The following is a 19,632-nucleotide window of genomic DNA, read 5'->3' on the forward strand; positions in this document are numbered from 1 at the left end:
TTCGCTGTTGCGAGATAGTGAAGAAAGGTGTTGGAGCTCTTTATCAAACAAAACTGTTAAAAAGAAAAAGCATAAAAGTAAGGAAGTTGCAATTGAGCGAAATTGACTGATTATTATTATGTATAGTTAAGAGAGTATGACGCGCTTTACAAAAAGGAGTTAGCAGGGTAAGGTAGTGCGAAAGCAGATGGATAATCGCCGAAGAAAAATGCGTTTAGTTTGGTTATTTACTTCAGGATTCAAACATGAGTGTTGACTGTTGTTGCAAATAAAAAGTAATAATGGATTGCATCAATCGATGACCTAAACAAATGTATCGCTGAGAACGAAGCGTTGCTTGATCTTGGAAAGATAATTTAGCACTATACTAGAATCAACACAGCTGCTTATTTGGCACGCTAGTCTACAACTGGGGGGTATAACGAGTTACTGCCAGCCAATCCAGATTGGGCAAGAAAAGCATTAGGAAAAGCGTCTTCCAAATTCGTTTAATCGACTATATTAAAAAGGCTTTAATTGCTCATCAAGATGTGTCAACAACTTATGTAAATGTGTGTAGCATGTGTAAAAAACCACACTTAACCAGTAAAATTTACATTATGCAGGAAAAAATAGCGTTTTTAACAGGTGCTACTGTAAGCTACATAATCATGTGACAACTCTACTCGTACAAAATAAGCTGTTTCACAGAAGCACAACTCATATCTTACATCATGTCACTGACAGATCCGTTATTGAGAAGTATTAAATATTTAGTACAAGAATTTCATTCTGTAGGGGAAGTAGTCACGGACAACAATCCATATCTTGTGCAGCTATGTACTACACTAGAACAAAGCTTTCTAAAAGGTCTTAAAAAAGGTATATCGCATGGATTGAAGAGCCAATGTGTAACATGATATATTAAGTGCATGAGTTTTTGATTCTAGATTTTATAAATCCATCGTTAATTATTCCATAAAGTTAATTGGGCCATGGTCTCTCCGCACTTGCCTCACCAAGGGGCAAGTATCAAGTATCAGTATCAAAGTTTGTCCTCAAAGCACAACAAATTTTCATGCTGCATTTTTCAAGGGCCATGGGAAATAACGACCAACAAGCACTCAGCCAGGAAGAGATTCTGGATGCTTCTGCAATCCTTTGAAACGGATGGACCAATGCCATACATTATTTCCACCGCTATTAACTTGGCAGTGGAAGATAAAAGGTATGAAATACACGTATGGTAATGTATTTTATTTATATTTGTTTGGTAATAAGAACAATATGAGAAACAATGGTCAAATCTTAATGTTTGTGAGGCTGCGATTCAGGTAACGCTCTTTAATTCTGCAACTAGTGGACAGGATTGTTTCAGCGTGAGGTGCTTATTTCCTGCTGGTCGTATGTGAAGAAGTTGAAAATTACCCAACATTTGGCGTTTTTCCAACGTTACATAGTTTGTAAAATTCAAAGTGCACAATTCCAAATAGTTTAGCAATTCTGAAAGGACTATCAATTCATTGAATTAACTATAACCAAATTTCTGAACATATTTTCAGAATCAAGACAACAGATGGAAGATTACGGTATGTAATAAGGCATTGTCTGTTCCACCGAAGCCTCCATGTCATGGTGGAGTTTCTCATGGAGAGAAGAGAACAGCTGTTTGAATGGTACCATGAAAATCAAAGTTCTGGAAAACAAGCGATGCAAACTCTGGCAGAGTTCGGTGGAGGCAGTGCAATAATTGTCCACGAGGAACTCGCAGAACAACTCAGGTTGGAGCGAGTAAAATGTTCAGAATTTATGTAGAACGTTTCCTACCAATAGTAAAAAGTCCTGCCTGACAATCATTACGAGGTGTTTATCAGTAGACTAATGTCTTTTTTTAATTTAGTTTCTTGAAGATGTTATGACGACTGTCTCAGACACGGCAGCAACATATATTGTAAAACTCGGAGTCATGCAAGAAATAATAAGGAATTCTTATTTGTAGATCTCTGTTGCTGACCTGCTCAACATCATTGACTTTTGATATTGATCTGAACAATAATTTTTTTCTTGATGAAACTTGGGAAGTCCCTGTCATTAAAACTGTTGATTTTGTACCTTCAAGTCACTTGGGAATTGAAATCATCTATATCTCGGGTATGAACACAAGAATCATTTCAAATTTGTACTTTTTTATTTTATGTTAAACGTCCTCAAAAACTGACAGCTGACTAATCTACTGATATACTATGACCTACAGACTAATATTCGAAAGAAAGGGTTATTATTAGCTTCCATTCGAATCATTATTTGTTATTTTTATTGTTTTATAGAAGTAGTCGGCAGAATGTAAATTACCAATGGTTTCACACATAACACATGACATAAATAAATTAAATAACAGAAAATATTGTGCGGGGTAGTCGAGTATGCAAAGAATTCACAGCAAAAACAGTATTGCAGTCACAGGGTGGGCTCCATTACAGGATTCCAGGCGATTGAACTTATCAATAGGGCGATTATTTTTTGACTTGTCAAAAGAATTCAAAAATAGGTCAAAATTTTATTTAGGTCAAAAATTGTCAAAATTGTTTACAAACTGTATTGTCGTGGTGTCGTAGAGGTTGCACTGTCAGTGAACTTTTCATTTTACATTTTAAACCCTGTAGCCTATTTTATACTGTTGTGAATGACCAGTCCATTGTCTACTTATTGTGAATCATAAACCATTAGGTGAAGTAATTAGTTTGATATGGTGTGATGCTTAACACACCTCAAAACCTGTAAAATTTTTGGTAGGTCCTAAGTCGTTTTGCGGCAACTGTTTTGTACGGCATTTTGTACAATTTAACTACTTGAGTTCTTCGTACGTCAAAATTTGTCAAGAAAAAGTTTTTTAATGTCAAAACTTTAAAGTTTTAGGTCAAATTTGTTCGTTTTTTAGGTCAAAAAACGATCGCCCTACTTATCAAGAATAATTTATTAATTCCCGGAGACGTTTCAGATTCCTGATCACTTGAGAAATCACTTGCATAACTGTCACCTCGGATGTCTTCCAACAACATATTTTCATTGAAGTCTTTATTCAAATCTTTCACATTATGTGAAAACCTTATGAGATAAATGAGAAGTGCCGCCAAAACCTAACTTCCAATCACTAATTACACGCAACACGCACATCACCTTTTACAATGATGCAAGAACAAGCTAACATGAATAAAAAAAAGTATGTAACAACGAAGTTAAAACCCGCGTACAGAGCAAGTACGAGAATGCTACAAAGTTTTTAAGAAGGATGGGCTTACTTTTTTAATCTCAACCACGCTTTTAAAGAAATCTAACTTTAAGTTCAACATACATTATGTTGGGATTTACAGATTTTTGTACTGTGCAGGTTATCCGATAGTGGCAGCAATAAAGCCGTTAAGCATGGCGGCTGAAGAACTTAACATCGGTGTGGGTGATCTTCTTGCAGAGATGAACGAACAAATTCTCTTTCCTGCTACAGTAGGAGGTGACAAAGATGCAATGTCCATGTGGAGAAAGTGCAAAAAGCGTAACGTCCCATGCAAACTAACTGTAATAAAACCTAGACATCCAGCAAAAGGAGGCATTTATGAACCTTTGAAGAATATTTTGTGCGAGTTTCATACCTGGATGGACAAATATTTTGAGGTTTGCAAGAAGAAACTCGACGATAAGCAATACAAGCAAGAAACGCAGAAAACCAACCAACTATTTTGTTTTAAAAATGAGGAGCTGACCCCTGTACTTGACCCGTATGCAGCAGAAGAAGGAATCGGGGGAAAGTTTTTCGCTCAATATGTTGGAGAAATTTCCACAGGCGTTGACGGCGGAATAGATCAGATTGAGCAAGCAATCAAACGCGGTATACATCGAACAAATCAGAAAACAACACTCGATGTGCAAGTTAATTTAACACAAATTGCCGTGGACGTTTTACTGATAACTAAAAACGGATTTCAACCATTATTCAACCACAAATATGCGGATATATCCAGCTGCGGAAAGTTGGTGTCAGATGAGTTGCATTTTTGTTATATAGCCGGTGATACTTTCTGCACACTAAGCAAGCAATTTAAAGGATTTGTGTTCCGAGCGCAAACCTTAACACAAGCAAGAAATGTTTTAAATGGAATATATCAAGGTTTCAAACGTACGACATGGTTCATGTGAAAAATGGAGATGAGAGTTTTACCACAGCGTCTGGCATGATAAAAACATTAACCAAACTGTGACAACAAACACAGCACTTCACAAACTTCTATTTTCTACATTGTAAAGATGTTTTTTGCCACCTTGTTGTGAAGTATTCAACACTTTGTAGCGTGTTCATAAAAATAAAACGTGAAAACACTTTCACGTTTCACGACAGGTATTTGTTGTAAATGATTAAAACAATACATTTTTCAAATAACAGAAATGCGTTTTGGTCGGTTTTGTACTTTCAGTATCAACGATGTGTTACAATGCTAAGGAACGTTTCAACCCGCAGAGAAATGCAATTCGAAGGTAGTCACCCAGAGGTACATTGCGATCAATTAACAATATAATGCAATGCAAAAAAAGCAAACTTTGCATGCCAAAATTGGCGCAATTTTTCCTGTTGCATACAAATGGATTAATTGAATGAAGACTCTGTTGGCGGAGTGAATGTTTCTGTTTACAAAGTAATTTCAAGCGGTAAGGTACGTATAGAGGAGGTAAGAAAATATATTTAGTTTTGACAAAATTGGTTATCGGAGTTACTGTTATTTTTGAAACATCTTCAATTTTGAAAGTTTCAGAAGAACATCTCAAAATAGACCTAGATAAATATAATTGTCTAGCTGTCCAACCAAATTAAGGCCAACTAGATAATAACATAAATATCCACTATGGCGCATGCAAAGAGGGAGTGAAGTATCCAGTCCAACTTTTTAATGTTTTATTGTTCATGATGACGATATCTTCTATCTTTATCGTCGTCATAAAACCCATTTAAGTATGTTTTTATCTGAATTGAAGTTCAGGAAGGCGCAGTTTTGTAGTGATATGTGATCTATGGCAAAAAAAACAAAAAACGAAGTTAGGCCTAGCCGGCACCTAAACTTATCAGTTTTTCGCCAGTTGCAGCATACCATCTTGTTCTATAAGCCTAGTTGAGCTGTAGGAAGTAAACTAAGCTAAGCTACTGACAACCCAGCCGCCTACCCGCTTTATCAACTTAGCAAGTTGTCATTGTGGCTAGTCTACCTCTCAGTTTACGACAAGATCTGATTTTGTAAATTTGGTTATATTTTAAATAGTTTTTAAAGCAACTATTGTTTCAATTCAACGCAAAATTTATACGATTTTTATCAACCGTAGAAATTTTGTTTGTTATGTACTCGAAACAAAAACGAAACGTATGAGAATCTTGCATTGATCAAAATTTACAAACTATTATCCCGTAGTGGTGTTTAAAACAAAAGACAGTGAATTTCAACTGTTGTTTTGTTATTCACTGCCCTTGCATTGGTTTCCTTTCAATTTAGAAGTGAAGTTAAAATTGATTTGGCCAAGTTTGTTTCAATCAGCTCTAGTTTGTAACGACTTGTTCACGTTTCAGCCAAAGCCACAAAAATCTCGTTTACAACAACACATTGCAAGTTGTAGACCGTGAGGTCTAGGAATTTATTTCCCACAAACATTCTGCCGAGAATAAAATAGTAAACAGTGCTTCATCTACAACACGATCGGCTAAAACTATTTCATAAATAACCATTTTGTTTGATTGAAGATAAAACTGATAGTTGGTTCTCAATATACAGTATGTCTATAAAGGCTACATGTCCCATTTCCTGATGGATTTTTGAGATAGTGCACATGCACTATCTCAAAGTGTGGCAAAATACAAATACTGTAACTTGACTTGTTGGTGTGAAACAATTCCAAGAATCGCAGGAATGTGCTGTATGCATTCCTTTCAAAAAGTGTCTTATATTTCTGCATTGTGGTAGTCTATGCACTGAAGCTCCCTCGTGGTAAGTACAGATTCAGGCTGATCAGTTAATAGCGTCTTACAGTGGCTCATTTCACATCGTCGTTCGTGGCGCAGTGGTTCAACTGAGTGCAAAAGTCCTGCCGTTTTTACAAAGCATTCAGAACTGGCACGTCAAAACAAAGGAGCTCGGTCGGCTAGCTACCAATAAGAGCAATCAGCCCTGAATATTCCGACTACTACAGCATAAACTAAAATAGTACGTAAAATAGTAATATTTAAAACTATTTCATTATTTGAAAATAAACCTTCTTTGATTTGGTCCACACACTGTACTATATGAGTGTGGTTCCATTGATTTGGTTTTGAATCTTTACCCTCGGACTGACAAAGCCTCGATAGGTTATTCTTGGTCGTTTCGCATACTTGTAAAGGCTTTTGACGCTGGGCCGCTTACCGAGATAGACACAGTGAAGTTTCCGATTGTTGAAGTGCTGTTGCGAGGAATTATTCCATCCATTAGGTGCCGCTAAATGGAAAGCAGTCCTTAGAACGCGTTGCTCAAGCGCACACAAATTATTATTCTAATCGGTAGCTAGCAGTCAACCAACACGAATGAAGCTCACTGGTTTAACATGCCAATTTTGAATCATTAAGTATTTTGTAAAAAAGAAAGAGCGCTTTTGTGGATCACTGATCTGAGCGCTTTTGTGGATCACATCGTCATTATTTTGTTGCTGTTAGACTATTCGAATGCTTTCTCAACCCATTTTTTTAAAATATGGTTAGTTGGGAGCAGCTGACGAGATGACCCAATGATCTTTCGCTGCTCTTAGCTAATCAGATTGAATTACTTAACACTGAGCGTAATGCGTTCCTCTATGTTTATGAATTATGTAAGTTGTATTATATTGTTATTGTTTATCCATATTGTGATGTAAGTTTATTGTGTACCGTACTAGTAAAGAAACTGATTGGCAAGTAAAGTTATTTCTCTCTCTTCTTCTCTTTTGGTTGGTGTCAAATCGAATCGTTCATGAACGTCAACCTACTGTAGGTGTTTGACCAGTGCTGCTCGAAAAATGACGACGTAAAATTTAAGCGAAAGACGCTATTAACTAATCAGCCAACAGTTTCATAGAAAGAATGTATGCAGTGCATGCCTACGATTCTTGGCTCTACCGCAACAAGTCAGGGTTATTTGTATTGGCCTCAATTTCAGAGCTGAAAATAAATAGTAAGCCATCAAAAATGAAACAATGCTACATGTGAACCATATTTTAAAAATCAAATACAAATTTTATTTTCAAATCAAACAGAAATGTTGCTTATGATGAAATAGTTTTAGCTGGCCCTGTTCTATTTAGTGCTTAATTAAATTATTGAAGCCATAGTGATTTATATACACAGGCCTTGCCAACGTGGAAATTGAAGGTTTGCCTGGGAGGCCGATGTACAGATGATGAAATTTCGATTTTGAACTCAAGCTAAATTTACTTTATATCCTTTTGAAATGAATACTGAAAAGTTTGGGTGTTCATCCTTTTGAAATGATAGATTTGAGAATCCAAATTGTGATCAAGCTACTAGAGTTATAGTTCACCTTAGCTTCAAGCAAAATACTTTTTGAACCCACTCATGAACAATTCCACGTTCGACACAGCGTAGCAAACAAGACATAGAAGATGTCATTCGTTTAACTTTTCAAACGCCAAAAAACAATTTACCGTAAGATTTCTTTATTTTATTCGTAATGTATCATTAGTTTTTTTTCATTCTTCCTTTGTTTATTTTTACATCGCTCAGAAAATTTACTGGTGGATATTATTCCAAGTTAGCTCAAAATCGAAACTCTTGGAAATAATTAACCCAGGTTGATGCGCAATCTGCTGCAAACGCAAATAGCGACTGATGATGATGATTATTTCATGAATTATATATAAAAAAAGATACGAAAATAACCTTATACAAAACTATTGGGAATAGTACTCACCACCAGGTATAAAACAAAAAGCTCCGATGACAAACAACATAAATATTCCACCAACTGCAAAACAGAAACATCAAATATGGTAACAAATACTGTAGTTTATAAGGCAAAACCTATCAACACGACGTCGCTCCTTGCAATGACTGCAAGTGAGACTCGCTTGAGAGCACAGGAAAAATATTCAATCCAAAACAACCATCCAATTGTCATTGTTCGGGTTGCTAGTCTGTTAGTTTTAAACATCAATCTAGAAGGCTGCAGTTTTTTACCTTATGAAAGAAAAAAAATCTGATGGCATCTTCCCTGAAACAACACGGCACCTAAAACAACGACAGCAACACAAACATCTGCATTATTATTCTGCATTCGAATTGCGGAAGCCGAAGCTTTGCAGCCTGTGCAAAAATGATGACCCCGTTCGTATGGATCGTCAGCCAGTGCTGAATGTGAAAGATCAATTAACAATTTAAAACGTATAAAAACCATAAACTCACGTTCAACTTGAAGCGCTTCTAAAATTATTCCAGCAATGCACAAACCTGTAAAAATGTAAAAAAAAAAGCTTCAAGTGTATGTTGCAAATTGTTGCGCAAAACCCAAAAAGCTGTGAAATACACAAAATTTGATTTGATGCTATATAAAGTTCTCACTCAATTTAAAACATCTATCGTTGAAAAACAACCAAAAAAGGCGCTTCACAAAAGATGTCAGATGAAGCAACACCATAAAATCTAGACCTAGGTGTAAAGTAAGTTTTTTTTGGAAGGTCTGATGGCTTCAAAGGAATTGAAAAACTTCTTTGTTTATGCAAAACTATATTTTCATGTAACTTTTATAAATACTGAACCATAACTGAGTCATAAAACGTGGTGCAGCTGCTGGTAAACCGTGAATCATTATTTTGGTTTGCATACGGAAAACCACGATGGCAATTTTAAGAAGGACTGAAAGAGCGATGCATGGTGTGAATGTGACCGACAAGAAGTATACCGAAGAACTTATGTATTTACTTACGTTGAATGAAACTTTTAATAAAATGGGGAAGGCGTATGGAGCGAGGTGATAAGGGCATTAGAAGGATAAAAATATGTTTTTAAAAAGAGCGCTGGAGTTGCGAGCAAACGGTAAACGTATATGTAAAATGCAGGTCGCTTGCAGCAGATCAGGTTTATTAACCAATCAGAAGGCAAGATTTAAATCAGCAGATTTTGTAGTCATGCAACCCATGCACGTTAGAAAGTAAATTAAATGAACGTTTCTCCGGCGTGGTTTTGATTTCCACCCTTGCCATTACCCATTTTTCTTCTGTAATTACCAAATAAAGTTCAAAATAAGAATCAATTCTCTAGTTGAGTGCTAGAAGGGTCACAATGCTGCTGTCAGCTTTTTCACAGAGAAAGTTGTCCTATGTTAAAGTGTCTACCGGTCAAAATACCCCATCTGCTTCAGCGACCTACAGAATACAAATACGCAAACGGTCAAAGCAAACAAGAAAGACACAAGAAAACACGCAAAAGGGTTGAGAATGCAGAAAGTTGAAAGGAAAGCAACAACCCAGCCAGTAAACCAGCCCTATTTTACGTTGATTCAACGTCTTCAGGCTGATTTTCTAACTGGGAATGTCGCATTGACATGGGAGGACGTTCTGAACAAGTGGATGTTTGCGATGTGAAAGTGACTGCGGCATGTCGAGGTGGATTCAACCACCCTCGGTAACAGGGACAACACCGAATTAAAACTGGACTAGGCTACTGCTACAAAAATATGAAAAAAAAACTGCAACAAAATAAACGTCGTTTGAATTCTACTTTAATCCAAGTCGGTTTGCATTGTTGGCCACCAAATTACGTGTGTACTACTGCACACCACTTGCGTAAAATTTGTGATAAAGAGCAAAAAATCCGATTCAGATCAATAAATACGCAAAGTATTAAAACACATTTTTTATTTTTTTACAATGGAATGTTTGAATATACTTTAGCTGTGCAATTTAATGGCCGCTAAAGTACTGTATAACCACCCAGCTTTGTCACAGCCTTGTTGAAGTTGGGCAAAAATTTTGTCAGCAATGTCAGCCAGAACTTACATAAGCCAATAAAAAATAGAACAAACGAGGCGACGACGACTTTCCAGTGTTCCCTCACCTTCGGGTGTCGGTACCACCTGCAAAGTAAAAAAAGTGTAGGATAAACTATTGAAGAGTTGTTTAATGTTTATTCTACATATAGTTGGGATATAATGTAGGTTGCAAAACATATTTCTTATTGTCATGTTTAGTGTTGGCCACTAATTTTTTTTTAAACCGAAAGGGCAACGTTTGGTTGGAAGGAAGTGTTCAAACGAAGCTTGACTGTTGTTGGACATAAAAAACGAGAAGAGTCGTGATTTTTGCAAATGTTGACTTTGTTAAAAACAAACAAGAAATTTTGGCAGTTATTTTACAAATGTTAGCCTACTTCATAAAAATTAATCAGGCTGTGGTCCCTTTAAGAAAACTTGTTTCCAAGTCAAACCCTGACGGCTGCCGTGAGCTTGCATGGTATATGCTATGCTTACCAAAGTGTAAACTTCAAAAGGTCGGCACGATTTTATTTGTCATCAAAAGAACACACATCGCCATTGGTATTATTGCTATAGTTTGTTTGAAAAAAAAATCTAAACAGTATGAGTACTGAGTAGGCTATACCGTAGATTTTTTGTTGTAAACGTTTCAAAATTGCATTGTGTATAGTTGACGCGCCACAGATTGTTTCGAGTTTTAGTGTGCCGCAAACTATAAGATTAAGAACCACTGGTTAAGTCCATGATTTGAACTACAGCAGAGATTTATCTGAAGCAGTGCAGCTATGTCAACAAAAGGAGAGCTGCGTTCACAATCGCAAGAAAAATCGATAAATTAATCAGCTACCCACATGCAAGAGACAATGAAAAAACGCTCACTAACGTTTGTACAGATTTAAATTTAGATTCTGTTGTCGGATTTTATAAACAAAATCGATATGGTTGATTAACGCACTACCTTATACCCCGTACGGATGTGGATACTGTGCTGCTCTGTAATGACCACGTGCTTCCATTACTGCGTGGACTGAACCTGAAAAACAGGATGCTCGCTTTACACTGGGATGCAAGTAAGCAACCAATAAATGCAATGTTAACAATGATGGTACAATCAGGATCGGTTCCTCGAAAACGTACAACAATAGCTTAGCGATGACGTCAAGCCACATATTAAACAACTTTAGTAGTATTAGTACACACATTACTTCAGGAATAATAGTTTGTTTTTAATGATTTTTTAAACTTTTTCTGTGTGCCCGTTTACACAATAATAACAAAAAAAAATATAACTCATAACTTAACCTGTAACAAAGTACGCAGACAAGAGTACAATATTTTGGATCGTACCTCAGGTACAGCGCCGCTGTCGCACACTGAGGCATGGTACCACAAGGCACAATCTAGGAATCATTTAACACTTTGCTACTTTGAAAAGCACTGAGGCGACGCACAATGCGTACATGCCCAATGCCCATTGCTCACGACATTGATGTCACGGGTATGTAGCTACTCATGGTGGAATACCCAGTGGCCAGTTGTGCAATGAGTATTCAACCAAACTTTACCGGTTTGATTTACCCCAAAGGTTGCTATACCTTTTTTAACCTACTTTTTACGCTGTAAACTTAAATAAATTAGTTGTTTAAAGAACATACACAGTGATAAAACCTGGGGATTGTCCAGGTAGTCTCACCACCAACATAAAAAACTTAATTCAAGGCAGACGTAAGCGACGTTGAAACCATTCTGACAGAAGAAATTTAATATTATTCTGTAGTAAGCTACATGCATCGCATGAATCAGTTCTGAGCGACCTGTTGTCGTATCAATGTACCACGGTCGGATGAAAGTGGCATGGTGTATACAGTTACACGCACGCAGTGAGGGTCATGTCATTATACGATTACAAGAACAGTGACCTTGAGAAAGTTTGCAACCTTTTCTGTTTATTGCCGCTTGCAGTTTTGTACCTAGACACGCAAAGGAAAAATAAACGCAATGAACTGAAATACCAAAAATCAAACATTTTGGAAACACGTTGTCAATGATATATAATAGGTGGTTTGAGAAATTAGCGATTTCTCAGCAAATGAGACTTGATTGCTTAACCGCAGTATCTCTTGAAGCTCGCGGCACAAACGAGGAGATATTGTGAAAACCACATATGTTGCTGACAAAACTTTAAAAAAAAACATGAGTCAACTCATCGATGAGTCAACTCATGTGTATACAGAAATACCACCGTCCACAATTTGATGTTGTGTAGATATGCTAACTCGCCACTATACAACCCATCGATCAAACACATTTTATGGTACTGTTAAAAGAACTTTGTAAAGGAAGCACTTGTATCAGTGATACAATGTATGTACATTGTACAATGTATCAGTTGTATAACACATTGTAATACAAGAATAATCGAACCAACAAGCTTGATCTAGTAAGACAAGTCGAATTACCTTTGTCCGTCAATGGTTTAATTTTCACGGTATTGCAATCATGCCGGTCCACTATGAAGATAACTCATTAATCCTATTTCTCAGATATATACCACAACATAAAAATACAAACTTGCTCACTCTTTTAAAAACAGTGCTTAGGCTATTCATTCTTGCTGCTCTACTTAAAACGATTTTTAGTATGAAAACAAGCACTATTCCTGATTTTGATAAGAGACAACAACGCCAAGCATCGTAAATCATCCTGAAGAACATCCTACCAAGAAATTTACTAAAAAAATATCTCACTCTTCCTAAAGCTGGAACAGCGATGTGGAGTAATGAAAAATCAAACTCTCATTACTGTATTTTAAAACGACGCTATCTTCTACTGAACGTGGTATAAAGGCATGTGGTGGTGATTGAAGGTATAAAAGATAAAAAAAAAGAGAAAAGTAAACTTTATGTCATGCAATCAAACAGACCATTAACTATTTTGCAAAGCATGTGATCTACAGAAGATTGGTGTGGATAGAGTGTTCGTCTATACGAGAGTTGGTCACAACACTCTGTCACGCAAGTGACGTTGCTTTAAAAGACATACAATCCGTCAGTTTGCTGAAGTTTGTCTAATCCCTTTGAGGTGATAAATTAGGTGAATTCTACAATACTGCAAAGGCATAAAAATACTAATAAACAAATTATTTAGACGTTAGTAACGTCATTTCTACGGTAAAAATTTCCTGCGAACTGACAAATTTCCCAGGAATGTCATTCCCGGATTCCCTACTTTTTCCAGGCCTGCATACAATATGAGAAAAACAAATCCAACACTAATAATGAAGTTTTTGCACCTTCAAAACAAAAAGCAAGGCTCTAAGCTCCCGACGCCGACGGTCATGGCCGCCGAGAAGTTAAATGGCCTCAGAAACTACCACGCTGGTAGGCCATGTTTGGTCGCCGGTTTCCACAAGTGAACATTTCTCCACTCCGTTGGTATGTCAAACTTTTTTCTCTATTTGCGTTTCTTCGTGAAACTTTGTTCTCTTCACTCGCATTCGCAACCTTTTCATCAACAAAGCAAAATCTTTCATACGCCGACGAGAAGTATTGCTAATAAAAGTTTCGCAGAAAAGCTAAGCATCGACCTATAAAAACTCGAGGACTAGCTCTACATCTACTTGGGATGCAGTGCATTTAAATACAACTGCAAATATGTTTAAAGCCTTGTTTGCGCTGTTCTTACTTGAGTGAAAGCAAAAACACGATATCAATTAACGAATTTTTAACAACAAGAATTTTTAATGGGCTGTTTATTTTAGATGCCGGTCAGGAGAAGAATCTCTAGTAGGTCATGCTTGGTCGCTGGAAGAATAAAGGAGCTTAGAGGCCTAAAAAGCATAATATGTCACAACAAATGTTCAGTATTGTTTTTTTTTAAAACTACTGGTCACTTTTCTGTTAAAATGACCAGTATTAAGCTAGTACTACTAGTTTGATACATTGAATGCTGGCATTTGCACAATAATGTCGTCTCTTAGCAATAGCATCAAAGAGTTACTTTCTCAATAATAAAAGCATCTTCAACTAGCACAATACAAAGTTAGAATAAAAAAAAAGTGAAATATACCTAAAACGAAGAAATACAGTACAGCAAATTCTGATGTGCACACATCGGCCAAAACACCACCAAAGTTTGTAATTTTATTGGTTTTGCGCCTTATTCAAAATTCTTACTGCACAGGTACTCGCCTACCTCGGGTTGTATATAACTAAAGAATTTGCTTTGTCCGACTTGCTGGTAACATTGGCCATTGTACCAGTTTGTGAAATTCGGGGTAACGAAATTTTATGGGTGATGTTTTCACATACCGGTATTGAATAAATTTCAATGTTGTCGATTTGTTTTTCCCTTTTCTATTTCAAAAAATATTAAACCCTAAATTTAAATAAGCCGAGGTTGCCTGTAAAACATTAATCAACATTTAAAAGAAACAACTGGAAAAAATAAAAAAAATTGATGCACGCAACTGCTTATATAGAACTTCTTGTTTGCCAACCAGTTAAAACAAGGTTACACAACAAATATCTGGTGAATCCCCCAACCGCGAATTTTTTTTTTGAAGCACGAAATGTTTTTCATCACCCACTCTTTAATTCTGAAGATATATTTTTTTGGTGGTAATCCACTTCTAGCTAGTTGCGTCTACCTTACAAAACAATTTATTTCAGGCGAAAACTCCATCAACTTCGGATAGACGGAACAAAAGCGTCACATGGGGGAAGCATTTTCGAGGAAGAGGAAGAATTCTTAATGCGTAAATGCGCACTTGGGGAAATTCGTGGATAATAAGTTTTTTTCAATTGCACGTTTATTTCGTAATAAATTTGCTTCCATTTGACATGGTTAGCTCCTGCATACCTACTGATTATTTTCACATAGTTTCATTTGAAAAAAAGAACAAACCTTGGCGTAATGGATCCCGAAAACGATGTTGGTCTGTAGGAAAATATGCATAAATTATCGCGGATCCGCAATTTTCCTAATTCTTATTTATTTAGTGAAAAAATATCAATCCAAAGATTTTAAAGACTTGAGAACACAATAGCAGAGATAACGTTACTCATCAATTGATTGATTGAATGTTTATCCTCGGACTGGGAAAGCTTCTTGCAGAGCTTAATCCTGGCAGTTTCGCATACTTGTAGAGGCTTTGAATCACTGACACAGGCCCGGTCACCGAGATTGGCAGAGAGAAGTTTCCGATTGTTGAAGTCATGTTGCTGGGAATTATTCCATCCAGTAGTTGCCGCTGAATGGAGAGAAGCCGTGAACGTGCGTTGCTCAAGCGCACATCCCGAGAGTCGAACCAGCACCGCTTGATCTTGAAGCTTCTTCGTTCCAGAAGTCACGCGCTAACCAACAGAGCTATCGGGCGGACGCCACTACACAACGCAACAGTGGAAAAAAGAAATTTATTAAAGAAATTAAAATGAACAACACAGCATAAGAAAAACAATCAATCAAAAACAATCAAGCAATCAATCAAAAACGGTGTCCGACGTTTTCTTCGTAAACAGTTCTTCGTAAAGTTAATTCTTTGTAAAACAATTCTTCCCAAAAATTAATCAGTATCAGCAAAAACTCATCAACAATTAAACAAAAACTCATCAGTATCGCACAGTAGTCTTGCCACTTGGGTAAAAGCGGCGGTTGGCGGCGGCTTGCCACAAAGCGGCGGTCGATTACCCAAGTGGCAAGAATACTGTGCGATACTGATGAGCCCAGCCTCATGGGCGAAACACGTGTCTATTGCTGTCTATTTGATGCTACAATCGGCTGCCCAGAAACTTATTTGGTCAATTGTTACTTATAAATATTTGGTTAAATTTATTATATAAATATGTTGTTTTTCTAAACTTAAGCCACAATTATAAATCTGATATACAAAAAAAGGCTATGGTCCACAGAGATTTCTAAAAAAAAATTATGGTCCACAGTCACAAAAAGGTTGCTCATCACTGCTCTAAAGTACTTTCATTAATGTCACTCTACTACAAGTGAGTTTTAAAGAAAGGTTCCAGAGAGTAAAAAACCAGCGAACAACATTTCTGTATTTAGCAGGACATGTTGTTGTGAATCTTTATTTTCTGAAATAAAATTTATACGATCAAAACACAGTGCAATCCCCACAATGTATTAACATTGTCAGAGTAATCATTTGTCAGAGTATCATTTGTCAGAGTATCATTTGTCAGAGTATACTCATTGTCAGAGTAATCTGACAATGAGGACGATGTCTGTAAATCAAACAAAACCTAATACTGTGTTTGTTGTTTCTGTTAAGTTATTTTATGTATGATAAGAGTTGCATTGTTTACCTATTCTACCGACACTACACATTTTGCGGATCGCGGGTGTTTGTGGTTTTCGGCTAATGACTCTTTTATTGAACAAGTTTGCCCACCCCTGGTATAGTCCATAGCTATGAATAGACCGCGATAAGTTAGGTTCAAAGCTTTGTATGGGTTAGTACAATATTTGAGACCCATGTAAAATAAGAATTTATGCTTAAAAAAAAGAGTTGTGAAGGACGTTTAAACACAGTCAAAATGATTTATTAGAGCCACATAAGCATTTATAAATGATAGATAGACGTTTAACAAAAACAACTGTTCAAAGGACAAATTATTGGCAAGATTAGAATTCTGAGCTTTCTTACCCCACAAGTGGTAGTGGGACTCCAAACCGAAATTGGACTATAACACTAAAATAGTGAATCATAGCAAAAAAATCGTGTTTTAAAAATGAAATACACAAAATAACTATTGCGAGAAGGCTTTTCATAGTTCGAAGCTGCACTTTTTTATATGACTCTCTTCAGGAGCTTGTGGTCGGAGTAAGGTAAACCTAAATATGATGAAGTAAACTATATAAATTATCGATGAAAAACTATAGAACACTGTAGTTGTAACTACAGAACACCTATAACACCAAACTTATTTCAAATACAAAATTGTAAAACAACCAAAATCACATTGAGACTATGACAATCAGCGTGCAGCTTTAATCTTGTTTACAAATCCCCAATCCACAAACGCACAAAATCATAACAAAAGCTGTTTAAAACCTGCAACTTCATAGTACCTGAACCTGACACTTTCATCACCTAATGTTGTGCTAAGGAATCATTTCACTTCAAACAATCCTCTTGCGTTGGTTATGGAATTTGTTTGAAACCGGTTGAAGCACATAAGCGAGAAATTACTAGAGGCTGGAAACTGACTTGATTGAGATGCATTACCAATATCTTAACAGGGGAAGAAGTGCAACGAATCATAATAAACAAACGTTAGATAGATTCGAAAAAATTAAAGATATAATGTGCACATATGCACTTTTGTAACCAATAGCAAACAGAACATATAAACAAAAGTTTATTATCACCATGCCGTAGTAGAACCTACGTAGATCCAATAAATTTTGCATAATTTCGTCTGTGCAGTGGAGTGTAACACTGCACTGCTTGTGTCAAATAAACATGAAAGGAGTCACGTCGCTTGAAGTGGAAACTAACCTGATATAAAAACTGACACTTTTGCTGATGTGTGTAATGTGTAGGTGGTACTGTTTTTACAAAACTATATTTTCAGCCTTCCGGATCAACACAAAGCTTTTCCGCAAGACCTAGTTACTGCTAGTGATATTTTGCCATACTGTGCACTGTGCAGTTGCTTTACATTATTATAAACGCTTCATGGTAATATATGGCTGCAGTACATCATGATCGTGATAATACATTGCTGTCAACGTCTGCTTATATGTACGGTTTCCGTCTAACTTACCGAGGGTAAAGCCGTAGTTCCTTCACTTTATTTAGTTTGGGGAGTAGACGTTATAGTGAAAAATTACCTTGTCCACAAAAAGAATTAGGGGTGGTTGCTTGAATTGAAGACCTTGAACGGTCACTTCGCAGCTGCTGTAATGCTATCATCATTTTCTGTCTTGTTTATATTGCATGATAATCTTTTTAACAGTTTACTGTACATTGTGTTTTGATTTATTGTACATCTTTTTCGCAGCAGCCAATAAACATCTAAACTAAACTAATAACATTACTTTTCCAAAGCTCCAGTTTTTACCTTGATTTAATGGAATATACACTGTACAGTCTTGACACAGCAGTAGTTGGGTCAACATTATACAACGATTAAATGGGCAGCAGAGATGCTTTTAATTAATCTTGAGAAACGTAAAACAAGGCGACTAATGATGATTTTCAGGGGTTAAGAAGTTTTGGCCATTGAAAACAAAGAAATCGGCACTTACCGCATCGCGTTAGACAATTGCGCTGAATACAAAAGAAGCGAAATCTTGTATGTTTCACCAAATTTGGTTATTTTACAGACAATGGTGACATTGAGAAAATCTGTCCAGTAAGCAAACGTATCTGCGCTACACCACAAAGCAAGTTAAGGTATAAAGTTCATATAACTAAAAGTGCTTAGGGCAAAGGCGTGAAGGCAATCTAAAGGCGTAGTTCGAATAGCCTGTTTTGAAGAACCCTGTGGCCCACCGAAAGCGCTTCTGTATCATACAGTAGGAGAAGAACTGAACAAAAGTTCAACACGGAAAATAAGCACCAACTACATATCGACAGACTAAACATGACCAGTTGCGTATGAGTCTGACCAGCCATCCTGCGGCTAAATCAAAACCTTTGTGGAAAAGGTGCGTAATATAGAAAAACTCTTGTGAAGAGAGGGGCGTTCTTCCCGGCTATCAGCACAAGGCTGAGCACTCGCTAGTACAGCGAGCAGCTGCGATTCGCTAACCATAACGGTGTAGCTTTCCACGCAATTAGTGGTGCGATACTGACGAGCCCAGCCTCATGGGCGAAACACGGTGTCTATCGCTGTCAATTCTTGCTACAAATCGGCTGCCGAGAAACATATCGTTGATTGGAAAGTCTGAATGGCTTGCGTGGAAGCTACACCGTTATGGTTAGCGAATCGCAGCTGCTCGCTGTACTAGCGAGTGCTCAGCCTTGTGCTGATAGCCGGGAAGAACGCCCCTCTCTTCACATGTCCTCTGCCCTGGCGCCTGCTGGTTTTGTTGGCTCTTTCTTTGTTTCCACAAAGATAAGAGTTAAACTGACTGGTAAAGCGGTGGTCGAATATCATTGTGGCAGAATTATTGAATCACTGCCCTACCGTGATGCCTGTTGTCACGGAACGACACAATTCGGTATTGTGGGAGATCGTGAAGCATGTACCTGCCGAATGGCAACCCTTGCTTACCATAGATAGTACGGTTCCACAACACGTGGAAGCGGGCGGTGCTGATCTGCGCCCTGACATTGTCCTGCAACGCCCTGACGGTGTCACGGTTGTATGTGACGTCACTTGCCCGTTCGACTACGGCGCGGATTCCCTTCGAAAAGCCGCCGACAGGAAACACGACAAGTACGGCGAGTTATGTGTAAACATATTGGAAGACAGGAAGCGCCCTTGCAGGGACGTCCTGTCACTTCCGTTCGTCGTAGGCTCCCTCGGGAGCTATGCTCCGTTGAGCTCTCGGGCTTTGGCGGCCTTGGGTGTTCCTGCTCGTGGGGTAGCAGAGGTGGCTAGAAAAGTGGCCTCCCTCTCAATCGAAGGTTCCCTCCGTGTCTGGAAAGCTTGGAACG

At 37.4% G+C, this 19,632-nt stretch overlaps 2 protein-coding genes across 2 annotated transcripts in view; one reads left to right on the forward strand and one right to left on the reverse strand.

The window, feature by feature from the left end:
* The window catches only part of LOC145780327 (transmembrane protein 134-like), a 111,977-nt gene that overhangs the window by 74,973 nt on the left and 17,372 nt on the right, over positions 1-19,632 (reverse strand). Inside the window, exons 4-7 of the mRNA XM_082592029.1 lie at positions 10,966-11,040; positions 10,033-10,109; positions 8,441-8,485; positions 7,950-8,003 (exon numbers count right to left, since the gene is read on the reverse strand). Coding sequence (XP_082448155.1) covers positions 7,950-8,003; positions 8,441-8,485; positions 10,033-10,109; positions 10,966-11,040 — 251 coding nt within the window. The remainder of the gene's footprint in view (positions 1-7,949; positions 8,004-8,440; positions 8,486-10,032; positions 10,110-10,965; positions 11,041-19,632) is intronic.
* Positions 612-4,501, forward strand: LOC145776845 (uncharacterized). Its single transcript, XM_082588069.1, has 5 exons — positions 612-861; positions 1,075-1,207; positions 1,542-1,760; positions 1,979-2,130; positions 3,368-4,501. Exons 1-5 carry the CDS (start codon positions 714-716, stop codon positions 4,168-4,170), a joined length of 1,455 nt encoding a protein of 484 aa, XP_082444195.1. The 5' UTR covers positions 612-713; the 3' UTR covers positions 4,171-4,501.

The sequence above is a fragment of the Aplidium turbinatum genome, chromosome 1 (assembly GCF_918807975.1).
Source record: "Aplidium turbinatum chromosome 1, kaAplTurb1.1, whole genome shotgun sequence".
NCBI lineage: Eukaryota > Metazoa > Chordata > Ascidiacea > Aplousobranchia > Polyclinidae > Aplidium > Aplidium turbinatum.

What these genes read in the sequence shown, in the direction of transcription:
- LOC145776845 (XM_082588069.1), top strand. Translation starts at nt 714, where the DNA reads ATGTCACTGACAGATCCGTTATTGAGAAGTATTAAATATTTAGTACAA. An exon ending in TTGGCAGTGGAAGATAAAAG is followed by an intron (nt 1,208 to 1,541) that starts GTATGAAATACA and finishes ACATATTTTCAG; the next exon opens with AATCAAGACAACAGATGGAA. An exon ending in GAACTCGCAGAACAACTCAG is followed by an intron (nt 1,761 to 1,978) that starts GTTGGAGCGAGT and finishes TCTTATTTGTAG; the next exon opens with ATCTCTGTTGCTGACCTGCT.